Source organism: Pteronotus mesoamericanus, unplaced genomic scaffold, assembly GCF_021234165.1.
Source record: "Pteronotus mesoamericanus isolate MK-2021 breed Mesoamerican mustached bat unplaced genomic scaffold, CSHL_Meso_final scaffold_476, whole genome shotgun sequence".
Taxonomy (NCBI): domain Eukaryota; kingdom Metazoa; phylum Chordata; class Mammalia; order Chiroptera; family Mormoopidae; genus Pteronotus; species Pteronotus mesoamericanus.
Genome location: NW_026555318.1, coordinates 2,229,791 through 2,243,334, shown reverse-complemented (window position 1 = coordinate 2,243,334; position 13,544 = coordinate 2,229,791). Strand labels below are relative to the sequence as shown.

Here is a 13,544-nt window from a genome sequence, read left to right as displayed (position 1 = left end):
GTGGCTCAGATCCTTTCTTACTTGGTAATGGATTGGAGAGGTTATCACCCTGTTACAAAGACTTGGGGTCATCTGCCATGATTTCCTGCTTCTTACTCACCTTGACCATTTTTCTGTCTGCTCACTGTCTGGAACTTTGTTGTAATTCATCCCCCATTGGCTTGGCTTTCTTTTCCTGAAGCATAGTGTCATTTTTATGCTTGGAGAGCTCACTGTGTTCTCCATCTTCCAGTTTTGTTTTGTTTTTTAATTAGAAAACTACAGAGAAATACAAACAACAACATACCAAATACCCATGTACTTTCCACCCCAGTTTAGTAAATGTTGTTAACATTTTGTTATCATGTCAAATTTTTAATCCAGGAAAAAATATTACAGATGGAAGATGGAGGCGTAGGTAAACACTGCTCGCCTCCTCACATGACCACAGCAAAATTACAACTAAATTATAGAACAACCATCACTCAGAACCATCAGAAAATCAAGCTGTATGGAAGTCCAACAACTAAGGAATTAAAGAAACCACATTCACCCAGATGGGAAGGAGGGACGGAGGGGCGGAGACGTGGAGACACGGGACCAGCTGGTCTCCAACCCACATGTGGCAGATATAAAACAGAGGGATTATCTCAGGAGTGAGGGATCCCAGCCCCACACCAGATGACCCAGCCCAGGGTTCCAGTGCCAGGAAGATAAATCCCCATAACTAATGGCTGAAAAAACCAGGGGGGATTCTGTCAGCAGAAGAAACTGTAGGACTCTCAGGCGTCCCCTCTTAAAGGGCCTCGCGCCGCACATGGACTTACTCAGACTCACTCCGAGCTCCAGCTCTGGGGCAGCAGCTTGAAGGGCACCGGTGGCACATGGGGAGGAACTGAAGTGTCTGGTGTCAGGGCAAGAGCTGGCTGACACCTTCCTCCCAGAGAGAGCTGCGGACAGCAACCATTGCACCTTTCCTGAGCCCTCCCCGACACAGAGCCACAGTGCGGTGACACCATATCTGAGTCTCCATCAACCTGGCTCACAGGGTAAGCCCTGCCCTGAAGATGACCTAAGCGTCCACCCCATCCCACTTATGGGCCCACCCTAGCTGAACGGAGGCTTTTCCTTACGAAGGGTTGGGCTGGGCGCAGCTTTCAGACCTTCTGAAATCCGCTCAAACAAGCAACAGCTGAGCCCAGCCCCTGGCCCTCTCACTGAGTGGCCCCAGGCCTGGCATTAGCAGTAGCCATCTGCAGATCCCTTTATCACTTACCAAGGGGCCCCAGTCAGAACTCAGGGGGAGGCTGACCTTGGCGTGCCCCACTTAGGAAACCCCAGAGCCTGTGCACCCAGCAGACAGTTAACAGACCACATTAGACCACCACCCAAATCACCTTCACAAGCCACGGAGGGAGAGGGTTCCTAGCCAGGGGTCACAGTCAGTCCTACCAGCTATCTAGACTGGGTAAATCCCTCCCATTGACTTGCTGACAGCAATCGAGACTTATCTACAGGAGGAGGGAGTGCTCAACCCACATGAAGGGCACACCTCAAGTACACAGCTTAGGTGATAGGGGAGGCTGTGCCACTGGACCCTACAGGACACCTACTACATTAGGCCACACTACCAAGACATGGAGTCAAAGCAGTTCTACCTAATTCATAGAAACAAACACAAGAAGGCTGCCAAAATGACAAAGAAACATGGCCCAAATGAAAGAACAGAACAAAACTCCAGAAAAAAGAACTAAACAAAATAGAGATAAGCAATGCTTAAGAACTCTGTGAGTACTTTGAAAGCATAAAAAAGACCAAGGCAGAAATGAAGGATATACTAAGTAAAATAAAGAACAATTTACAAGGAATCAACAGTGGAGTGGATGAAGCCAAGAATCAAATCAATGATTTGGAGCATAAGGTAGAAAAAGATAGCCAATCCAATACAGCAAGAAGAAAAAAGTATCCAAAAAATTGAGGATAGGGTAAAGAGCCTCTGGGACAACTTCAAACATATCAACATTTGCATCATAGGGGTGCCAGAAGGAGAAGAAAAAGAGCAAGAAATTGGAAACCTATTGGAAAAAATAATAAAATAAAGCATCCCTAATTTGGTGAAGGAAATAGCCATACAAGTCCAGGAAGAATAGGGAGTCCCAAACTAGATGGATGCAAAGAGGCCCACTCCAAGACACATCATAATTAAAACGACAAAGGTTATAGATAAAGAGCATCTTAAAAGCAGCAAGAGAAAAGCAGATAGTTACCTACAAAGGAGACCCCATAAAACTGTCTGCCGATGTCTCAAAAGAAACTTTGCAGGCTAGGAAGGACTGGCAAGAACTAACTATTCAAACTGATGAAAAGCAAAGACCTACAACCTAGATTACTCTATCCAACCAAGTTATCATTTAAAATAGAAGGGCAGATAAAGTGCTTCCCAGACAAGGTAAAGCTAAAGGAGTTCATTATCACCAAACTATTATTATATGAAATATTAAAGAGACTTACTTAAGAAAAAGAAGATCAAAACTATTGAATATTAAAATGACAATAAATACATAACTATCAACAATTGAATCTAAAAAACAAACTAAGCAAACAAGCAGAACAGAAACAGAATCATAGATATGGAGATCATTGGGAGGGTGGCCAGTTGGGAGGAAGGTCTGGGGAAAAGGGGAAAAGGTGCAGGGATTCAGAAGTACAAGTTGGTAATTACAGAATAGATGAGGGGCTGTTAAGAGCAAGTATAGGAAATGGAGTTGCTGAAGAACTTGTATACATGATCCATGGACATGAACAAAGGAGGGGGGATCACTGGAGGGAGTTGGGGGTGATGGGTGGAGGGGGGCAAAGGGCGCAAAATTGGGACAACTATAATAGCATAAGCAATAAAAATAAGTGAAAAAAAGAGAAATAATTACAGATGGATTGGAAGCCCATCTTGTTCATTTCCCAGGCTCTTCTCTTCCTTCCCCAGAAGCAGCTACGTGGATGAATTCAGCAGGTAGCCTTCCAGTTTATGTGTTTATGCTTTTACTACAAAATATAATAGTGTTTTGAGTCTTTAAATCTTTGCAAATGATGTATCACAGGAATGTCACTTACTCATTATTGGTTTTGAGGTCTTATATTGATATATGAGCCCAGCTCTGTTCCAGGTACTGAAAATACAATGGAGTAAAACAAACTCCTTTCCTCATGGAGTTTCAGTCAGGGGTGGCAGGGAGACATATCTGGTATGAATGGGCCACTGTTTATTTAGCCATTCCCATTGGTGGGCATCCGTTTACTATTACAGGCTGTGCTGCAGAAGATATCTCTGCAAACGCATGTACTGTGTACACACTTTGCAAACTTTCTTAAAGGGCCAAATAGTACATTTTTTAGGCTTGTGAACCTTCCTGAGGCAGGAGACAGCATGGGGAGAACTCTGAGAGTGCACTGGGGTTACTGGCCAGCGTCTGGCATCTGGTTGCCAGGAAACGCCTTTTATCACTTATGTAGAATGAACAGTCTACATAACTATTGGCAGAGAGGGGGAAGGAGACAAGTCTCACCCACTCACTCAGCCGTCCTGAGCCTGGTCCAATAATACTGCCAGGTGTTCCAACATCACAAGAAACACTATGTTAACACGGAAGGAGGGAAGTCCTTGAAATTCTGTGTGGTGTTTCCACTACCTGGGAAAGAAGGCCTTGAAACTGTGCTCTCATCCCAAGGCCTGGAATGCAGGAGAGGGTCCCCAGGGCCCAAAGAAGAGCCCATACATAACTTTGGGTAACAGCCCAGACTTTAATTAACAGCCTCCTGTCACGTGTCTGTTTTACAACAAGATGAACAAATGGAGTCAAGAGCAGGATACGGAATAGGGCTAACAGACCCCCACACATTCCTAAGTTTGGGTAGTCACGGGCCCCGCGCCCCTGGGAGAGCTGGCACCACATTTACCCGTCAATCAATATGTAATATTTTTACTCCCATCCCACCAACTATGTAAGTCCTCAGAACAAAGGACTTGCTCTCTTGGCTCTCTGGCCCCCCAGCCACAGGCCCCCCGGGGCGGCCTCCAGCCTCCCTCACTTTCGCCACCCTGCTTTGCCCTGAGCCTATGCTTCTCACCCAGCCCCCACCTTAGCTAGGCCCATTCTCTTCCATGGGAACGGATCACTAATAAACTCTGATTGCACGCTAATAGGTTTGCTGATCTGTGATTTTTTTACATGCGTCAGTAGGAAGAACCAGGTCTCTCCCATCAACAATATGGTCTGTCACAATTACTCACTTCCGCCCTTCTTGAAAATGGCTATAAACAATATGTAAACAAATTATTTGCGAACACGAGGATTCACGTTTCATGTGATTTTAATGTTACGAAATATTCTTTTGATTCTTTTCCCAACCATTTAAAACTGGAAAACCCATTCTTAACTCAGGATGTACATATCTTGGTCCACTGGCCAAGTTTGCAAGAAATAAGTTACTCCAGAATCTGTATAAAGATGCTCCAAACCCAGTGCCAGATGAAAACAAGAAATGTGAGGGGAAGTTGCTGACCAGTTCTGGACATTGAAAAAGACATGGAAAGCCTTTCAGAAGCTGGAAGGATGAATAACTAGGGGTCTCTGGAGCCAGACCCTTGGTCTAGCTCAGCCTGTGTGTGTAATGGCCAATAACAAGCTCCCTCTCCCCTCTCCCCTGAGTTGGGCAAAAGTCTGGATTGAGCCATTATCTAGGAAGTACAGCTTTCTGAACAGGAAGGTAATGGAATGGGAGCCACAGCGGCTTGGGAAGCAAACAGTGCCTGCCTCTGCCGCCGACTGTGACCTTGGGGAAGGCCCTTTGCTTCTCTGAAGCCATCCCTTGTCTATAACGAGAATAATCCACACCCTACTGCTTGGAAGACAGAATGAAATGACAAAAGCGTGATGGAAGGCGCCTGACATATAATCGCCAGCTAACATTCGGAGGTTCTCCCTGGGGGATGGAGGCGGACGCTTCCTGGGGACAGCGCCCCCCGCCCCCGGGGAAGCAGCCCGCTCCACCTTCCAGCACCTCAGACCATCAGAGCTCTTGCCTCCTGCTGAGCTGGACACGGGCTGGCTGTGGCCTCCACTCCCTGTCCCCTTTCTGGCCCTTGAGACCACATGACAATCCCCATGTCTTCCCCAGCAAAACAGCCTGTTTTCTTCAAATTATGATGTCGAGTCCTTCCACCATTCTGGCTACCCTTGTTAGAATTAACATATTTTTATGAACCAAACATCTGATACGTTTAGACTGTAGGTGAAGATAAAACTCCAGGTCTAGACTTGGCCTAGTCATGAGTGAGGAAGGCCAAACGCTGGTTAAGGGATTCAATGGTTAAGAGTTTATGATTTTGGCACAGGGCAGACCTGGGTTCTGCTATTTGGCTAGTTACTTAGGCTTTCTGAGGTCAGGTTTGTCTTCTGTGAAAGGGAAGATGGGTCTAGTCCCTTCCTCATAGGCTTATTAAAAGGAATGCATTCAATAGCATATAGAGAGTGCTCTGCTCGCTCTGCACAATGTGTAAGGCAGGCTGAGCTCTCTGGAAGTTTTCGGGGGCATAATTGTTAATGCGAATCTCCTGCCTTCTCAGTTGTTAAACCCAGCCCTGTGGTAGGCCAGAGCCAGGTTCAATCCATGCGTGGTAGCAGAAGACCTATCTGAAAGCGGAGTTGGGGGCCAGGGCCTCTTCATGCAGGCAGGACAGGATGGGAGCAGATCCTCAGGTGAAGACTCTACCAGCTCTGACCACCAGGGGGCACCCCTGCCCCAGAGATGGCCTCTCCCAAAGCGCCACACCCACTCCTCAAGAGAAGATGCCTCTCTGCCTTGGCACTTTTCAAGAGTAAACTGGAGAAGAACACCGCAGCCTTGCGTGTGATCTGCCAGAGTGTTCTGGGCAGGGCCCACGGCCTGTGGGAAGCTCTCTGACCCCAGGCAGAGGCCCGGGGTGTAACTCCGACTCTGCGACCCTTGACCGTGGCCAAGGCACTTCCCTCTCTGGCCCAGTCACAGGGTTGGAACAGACTCCAAGGTTCCTTCCAGCGCCAGCATTGCATGGTTGTAGGACCCGAAGCCAGGGCAGTTTCTCCTTTGTCACCCCCAGCTCTTCGTCGCCTCAGGCCAGGACACACACTCTGGCTGGCAGTGAACCTGGTCTGGGAAGCCACGTGTCCCAGGCCCCCAACTCCAAAGCCCCGGGACACTGTTTGGGGAAGGGGAATGTGGGAGGAGGAGGAGGAAGGGCAAGGTCAGGTGAACCCAAAGCCCCCAAGCGTCTTGCTTCATTCGGGACAGGCATCCGGTTTCCTCTGGTCTCTGCCAGGATTCCAGGGGCTTAAGAGAATGAGTCACAGGGGGTATTGGGGAGTTCCCAGCTGACCAACTTGGGACAGGAGTCTGGGATGATAGCCATCAAAGTGTGGCATGGGGATAGGAGGCAGGACCCTAAGGTCCCTATCCCAAGTCGCTGGCCCTTCAGAAGAGGACTCAGGAAGGCAGCCTCCTGGGAGTTTGGGGGGTAGGAATGGGGGCAACTAGCTTCTCCTCTCTCAGGATTTGGGGGCAGGGAGCAGGTGGCTTGATTTCCCCAAGGGAAAGTGGCAAAGGGAGCTGCCCCACGGATCTGCCAAGGCAGAGAGGGCTGGCTGCCTGGAGGACTGCCTCTCCCAGATCAGCCTGACCGGACTGCGGCCTCCAAGTCTTTATCGATGGCTCAGCCTTTGTTCCGGGGTTCTGTTCAAACGCCCTGGGGCAATCCAGGCCTGGGTGGGGCCAAAGGAAGGAAGAGAGTTTGAGGGGGGCACGACGTCAAAGAAGGATCAGAGATTCCACAATTTCACAAAACTTTCGCAAACAGCTTTTTGTCTCAACCCACTCCCCCCCTCATTGTCCTGGACAACAAATTTGCATAAATCATGGGAAGTTATTACTAAGCCTTAGTCTCAGTACCAGGTAATTTCCTCCCAGCCCTCCATGGGCTTTGTATAAAGGCCCTCCAGAGCTGGTCCCTGACAAAGCCCTGAGCCTGCAGACCCACCCAGACCCTGCTGAGCCTGCCGACCAGAGCCCCATGATGCTGATGGGTGAGTGTCCCTGTCCAGGGCCCAGGAGCTGCCCGCCTGCCCGCCTGCCTGGGGCATGGGAGGGAGGCTGGAGTGGGGGGAGCAGCCGAGGGTCCCTCAGCCCCCAGAACGGGACCCAGGTAGGAGTGGAGAGCATGTCTCCTGAGCCTCCGTCTGCTCCTAGCCCTGCAGCTGCTACTCTGGTACAGTGCATTTTTGGCTGTGCAAGAAGCCACTCCCCTGGGCCCTGCCAGCAACCTGCCCCAGAGCTTCCTGCTCAAGTGTTTAGAGCAAGTGAGGAAGATCCAGGCTGATGTTGCGGTCATGCAGGAAAGGCTGGTAAGTGACAGAGGCTGGCCAAAAACCAGAGAGGAGACACAGATATTGCCGAGAGGGCGCTGTGGAAAGAGGACCCAGAGAGGAGAGAGGAGGGAGGTGAAGGGGAGTGTGGGGGAGACACCAGGAAGGAGCATGGGCGAGGGGAGGCATGGGAAATGGAAGAAAGCAGGTTAGGAGCAGAGGAGCCGTGAAAGGCTGGGAAGAACCCGGGAAAAGAGAACCTCTTGGGGACAGTGCTGGGAGAGGCTGGCTGGGGTGGGAGTGGGGGCGGAATGGGGCTGAGGAGCCTGGCAGGACCCAGAGGCAGGCGAAGACCTCCGAGAGATGCGGAGGAACAGCTGGCCCTATCGTGTCCCCTGCACTGAGCATCCTTCTCATCCCCAGTGCGCTACCCACAAGCTGTGCCACCCTGAGGAGCTGGTGCTGCTCAGGCACTTCCTGGGCATCCCTCAGGCTCCCCTGAGCAGTTGCTCCAGCCAGGCCCTGCAGCCGGTGAGTGTGTGGAGCAACGGAGGAACGCAGTGAGGGGAAGGGAAGGACCCCCCACCCCCAGGCTGCAAGCTGGGGCCCTGAGGGGAGCGTCCCAGGCCACACCCCCTAAGTCTCCTACTCCATCTCCTCCAGATGGGCTGCCTGAGACAACTCCACGGTGGCCTCTTCCTCTACCAGGGCCTCCTGCAGGCCCTGGCAGGAATCTCCCCTGAGGTAGCCCCTGCCTTGGACGTGCTGCAGCTGGACATCGCGGACTTTGCCACCAACATCTGGCAGCAGGTGAGCCTGACTGGGAGAGGCATATTAAGGGCCTGGACCAAGCTGGTCCCTAAAGGTCGTGCTAGAAGCCTAGGGGGTCCTGAGAATACTTTAGGGTTTGGTGGGAGCATCCTGGGATGGGGGCGCTGTATGTAGGGAGCTACCGCCCCATCCCAGGACCCTCCTGCTGCTGGCGCTCCCACACTCCCTCTCGTTGAGGGCAGGAGCCAGATCACTGGACCTTGAAACACACCTGGGTTCAGCTCCTGGTTCCAATGTCAACCCTGTGATCTTCCGGGGGCCGTCAGCCTCGTGCATTTCACCTGTGATAACCACGCCCACTCGGCAGGGCCTCATCGCGGATCCTGTCTTTTCCCCCACAGATGGAAGACCTGAGGATGGCCCCTGCCATGCCGGCCATCCAGGGCCCCATGCCAGCCTTCACCTCGGCCTTCCAGCGCCGGGCAGGAGGCGTCCTTGTGGCCGCCAACCTGCAGAGCTTCCTGGAGCTGGCGTACCGTGTCCTGCGCTACCTTGCCGAGCCCTGAGCAAACCCCGCCCCATTCAATGTATTTATGTCTATTTAATATTTATGTTTATTTAAACCTAATATTTAAAGACAGGGAGGAGTGGAAAGGTGGCCCAGACTCCTGGGTCCTCCCTCCACCTCCAAGTTTCATTCTCCTGTCTTCCTGTCCCCTGGGCTGGGAGGCATATAGGTAAATACCAAGTATTAACTCCTATGACCGTGGAGGGCACTGGAAGAGCTGCAGTGAACCCCCACCCCCGAGGGCCCCCAACTGGGGGCCCTTGGAAGCATCAGGAAATCTCCCAAGTGGGAGACGAGACAGCCCTGTTTAATATTTAAACAGCAGTGTTCCCCAGCTGGGTCCCGTACCCCTCCCCAGGCCTGGCCTGGGCTTGGCTTGTGAATGCCAGGTCGGCCAGGCCTTGCTTCTGACACCCCCATCCCCACATGGGCCTGAAGCCCAGCACAGGCAGCCAGAGCTGGGAAGCCTGACTCTGGGGTCCCACAAAATTGTCAGGAACTATAATTTTTCTTAGTATTTTGGGGGCATGTTTTGATACCCATGGGGTGTCCCTCCTTCTGGAAGCACTGTATACACCCATAGGCTCGTGACACCTGCCCCACCCCCACAGGGTCAGTGTTCTGACTCCTATTGGGGCTGGGCAGACGGTCATGTGTCTGCCGTGCTGGAGAGGGACTGGGAACGTGGGTGGGAAACGATGAGGGGGGATTATATGATGGGTGTGTGAGAGGGAAACTCAATTGTTCACTCTCTGCCTCTGCCCCCGCTTTCTCATTGTAGCCAAATTTCATGTTAATAAAGGATTTGTCTCTAGCAAACGTCTTTCCTCCTTCTTGAGTCCAGCTGGTGCCTGGCCAGGTGTTGGGGGCAGGGAGCGAATGGCGGTTAAGGGCAGAGGGAGAAGAGGGGGTGCAGGGAGGAAGGGGGAACCCCTGGCTCCCCCACATCCACCCCCGCAGCATGTATTTACCTCGCACCTGCTCTGTGTGGGCACTGGGCTGAGGGGCAGGGACATGGCAGCGCACAGGGCAGGCATGGTCCCGCCCTCGCGGGGCCACAGCCGGGTCCGGGAGGCACACGGGACGCCGGTGCGAGGAGAGCAGTGTGGAGCTGGGGTAGAACCTTAACAGCCCAGACCCACTTCATATCTGCACAGGGCTGGTCAGCTTAGCGACTTCCGTGAATTCTAGCCCATCCACGCTCACCGGCGCCCACAGAGACGGAATTAAGGTGTGACTTGTACGGGTTGGGAAGCTGAGTCAAGGTGACCACTTGGCTCAGAACTCAAATTCCAGGCTCTGCTCGTCTCCCTCACCGGCTGTCGCAGACCCATCAGGGAGTCTCCTGCCAGCCTGAAAGGCTGAGCTCACAGCTGGGCGGGGCTGAACCCCAAGATGGGCCCGCAGCGCAGGCAGGCTTGAGGTCCCCCTCTCTGTGCGCTCAGCTCAAGGTGCACGTGCACCTGTCCCCCTCCCTGGGCTTCCCCGTCCTCATCACTTCCCACGTCCCCTCTGCATGCGGCTCCTTGGAAGGCAGGGTCCGGCTGGGCCAGGCAACGTCCCAGCTGTGTGGCTCAGGGTCCTTCCTCCCTGAGGGGCAGTCCTGAGGAAACCAGGCTTGGGGACCTGTGGCGCAGGCCAGGTGGGGCTGCACAGAGCCCTGCCCCTCGTGTCCCCAGTGTTCTTCTGGGGGACAGATCGACCCTGGCTCATCAGACTCTGGGTGGGGCTGGGCCGGGCTGGGGAGCATCAGAACAGGACACTCTACCCCAGAGCCAGTGGGGCCTTTGGCCAAAACCTCACCCTTTTCAGAGTGAGTCTGACTTTTGGAGGTGGGCGTAGGCGGCAGGCCGCTGTTGACTCATTATCACCAAACGTGAGTCTGAGGAAGGGAAGCTGCTCCCGCCATCCTCCCTGACCCTCCTGAGTGGACCCAAGACCAGCAGGGACCCTGGGGCCGGCCCTTCTCTGCATACCTCTCCCTCCCTCCCTCCTCAAGCCCCGGAGGAGTCTCTCTGGGGCCATGCCAAAGGGGATTCCAAGGAGAAGACACTGTCCCTTCCCCAGTCAAAGACACTGACAGCACTTACAGAGGAATCTGCAAGGATCTTTATTTACAGGTGAGCTGAGGTGAACTTCCCTCATGTGTTATGGAAAAAAATGTTTTTAATATACATACACATACATATACATACCCTGCACCTACACAGCGCCCCAGGGCGCAGAGGAGGGCTGCGGCCGGGAGACCGGCCTGAGCTAAGGAACCCGGCTGCTCACACTGGGCAGCAGCGGCAGCAGGAAGAGGAAATTATGAAAGGAGGGGACAGGGAGACATCATAGCGGTCAGAAGTCAGGGAGAGGGGAAAGATCTGGAAACTGACAAAGGGCTCTTACATTTTGTGGGTATGAGCAATGATGTCTCATCTTTCCTCCCTGTTCCTTTCGAGGAACCTGGGGCTGGCACCCTCCCAGCGGGGCCCGGGTGGCCCCTCAGAGGGCAGCAATGGCTTTGGCAGCCACCTGGCGGCCCAGAGGCAGGCTGAGGTCCGTGATGGCCAGGACCACCTTGGGGCTGGACATGGCCGACACCTTCACCAGTTCTGACACCTGCACAGACAGGCAGGCAGAGACAGCTGCTCACCGAGGCTGCCCCGTGGTGGGCACGGCGTGTTGGGAGGAAGGAGGCCCCCTCCCTCCGAGGACTCACTGCCAAACCCCATCTGACCCAGAAGGTGGGGCCGTCCCCCGGGCGCAAGGCACTCACGGTGGTAAAGGGCATGAACTGCAGGATGCTGCCGCGGCTGCCCTGCTCCAGGCAGTGCACGCACTCCTCCATGAACCACTGCACGAACTGCGTGTGCGGGCCGGCAGTCCGCGAGCCCAGGATGGAGGAGATGAGCAGGAACAGGTTGGCTGTGTGGGACGGGCCGGGGTGGGAGGAGAGGAATCCCATGAGAAAGGCCTGAGAAAAGGTTAGACTCCGGGAGGGGGCAGGACAGAAAAGGGACAAGAAAGCAGCGCTGAGAGGGCCCCCTGCAGTGGGGATGACAAAAAGCGGAAACGAGAAAGAACTGGGGGCAAGTCGGAAGAGACTCCCTACGGGAGCCGGGGCGGCGGAGGCCCAGCAAGTGGGGCAGGGAGGACAGAGGCGGGGAAATGTGGCAGAGGGGCTGGGAGCACCAGGAGGCCTCCTTCCAGCTGACAAGGCCTGAACCCCTGTTTCAGGTGCGAGGCTGGGAGGACTCACCCAGGACGCGGTTCAGCGGGTCTCTCATGTTAACTGTGTGGAGCTGGGAGGCCGACAGGGAGCTGCTCATGGACCGGTCGGCTGTGGGGCAGGTGGAAGGAGCACTAAGGAGGAGGCCTCTTGGGTTCAAGTGCAGGTGCAGAGGGCCCACCAGGTGCAGAGGGCCCACCCCGAGAAGGTCCTTGGGTCCAGAGTCTCAGGGGGCCCTGAGTACAGAGGTCCCCGTGAGGAGATGAGGCAGAAGAACCAGCATCGGTGAGCAGCACCGGGTGCCTGGGGCCCATCTGCAGGCTGTACGAGGCTGAAGCCACTCAGGCCTCACGCAGCCACTTTATGGACAAAGAATCCAAGGCTCAGATGTGCTAAGTTAACTAGCCAAAGGTCACTGGGCTTGGCAGAAAGAGCGTCTGTCCTCTGCTCAAGCACAGAGCTGGTTCCCTCGTCCCTAGAAGAAATTTCCAGGCTCAGGGGAAATCTCTAGAAACAGGAAAACTTCAGTGTCTCCGCAGGAGCCCTTGGCAGGGAGAGGCAGTGACATCCAGGGAGGCTGATGGGGGAGGGACGCTCCTCAGGCAGGAAGAGCGGGGAGCAGCCCCAAGTCCCAGCCCAGGCCTGAGCCAGGCCTCAGGGCCTGTTTCAGGGGAAGGAAGGTCAGAGCTGGTGAGTCAACGGCACAGACTGTGCCCAAGACAGTGAACTCACTTGAGGAGCTTGTCATTCCCCCCCAACCTTGTCTAAGGGGTGGGGAAGGAGAGCAATGTGCCCCTGGAGCTGCATCCGGGCAGAACTGTTTAATCCTCAGGGAGGGATCCTCAGCAACTCCAGTCTCTGGGGGAAGGGGGCTAAGGAAACAGAGCAGCAGCCCATAGGGGACAAAATGGGGCAAACTCTGGCCACACCCTCCCAGCCCTGCTGGCAAAGAAGCCTGCAGCTAGGGGCCAGCGCAGAGCCGCCTAGGCAGGACTGAGCTCCCAAGAAAGGAAGCAGCCACCCAGCCCCTGTCCACACTCACTGGGACTGGAAAGGATGGTGGCATCCTCCTCATTGGAGCTCAGAAGCCGCATCAGCTTGGAGGGCTGCATGTCATCCAAGGGGAAGAGGCTGATGTAATCCTGGAGGGAAAACTCACGATTACTGGGTAAGAGGCCTGGAGCTCAGATCCCAGTGGGTGACAGCGAAGTCCCCACCGGCCCTGGTCAGCATCTCCAGAGGAGCCACCTTCACCGCCCCCGCAACGATCCTAGTGGACCCGCTCGCTGCTCCCCCTGCAGACGTGCAGCCACCAGGCGTTTGCGGGGTAGGGGGCGTGCCTGATTGCCTTTGCCGGGGAGGGCGCCTCTTGCCCAGAAAAGGCTCAGGGATGTCTGTTGGGCACGAACAAGGGAAGGGCACAGTCCCCTACCTCGATGTCTTCACGGTGTCTCTTCTTTTGGCGGGAAGACGCCTGTCCCTTGTGGGAAGAATAGGAACTCAGGGCACACCAGACAGCTAGCCTGGCAAAGGGGTTCCAGGAAAAGTAGTAAAATTAGGGAGGCCCCAAGCGGGGGTTTCTGTGGCCATGATGACCAGGCCCCACCTGATAGGG

At 54.3% G+C, this 13,544-nt stretch overlaps 2 protein-coding genes across 4 annotated transcripts in view; one reads left to right on the top strand and one right to left on the bottom strand.

The window, feature by feature from the left end:
- The first annotated feature begins 7,228 nt into the window (after positions 1-7,228).
- CSF3 (colony stimulating factor 3) lies at positions 7,229-8,710 on the top strand. Its single transcript, XM_054593861.1, is given in 5 exon segments — positions 7,229-7,255; positions 7,257-7,412; positions 7,797-7,904; positions 8,037-8,183; positions 8,546-8,710. Coding segments are annotated over 5 exon segments (603 nt in total).
- Positions 8,711-10,818: 2,108 nt separating this feature from the next.
- The window catches only part of MED24 (mediator complex subunit 24), a 31,515-nt gene continuing 28,789 nt past the window's right edge, over positions 10,819-13,544 (bottom strand). For all 3 annotated transcript variants that reach the window (XM_054593820.1, XM_054593822.1, XM_054593821.1), the window contains 5 exons: positions 13,362-13,452; positions 12,972-13,071; positions 11,960-12,040; positions 11,477-11,625; positions 10,819-11,319 (listed from right to left, as the gene is read on the bottom strand). In XM_054593820.1, the coding sequence (XP_054449795.1) occupies positions 11,203-11,319; positions 11,477-11,625; positions 11,960-12,040; positions 12,972-13,071; positions 13,362-13,452 (538 nt within the window). In that variant the 3' untranslated portion in view covers positions 10,819-11,202. The remainder of the gene's footprint in view (positions 11,320-11,476; positions 11,626-11,959; positions 12,041-12,971; positions 13,072-13,361; positions 13,453-13,544) is intronic.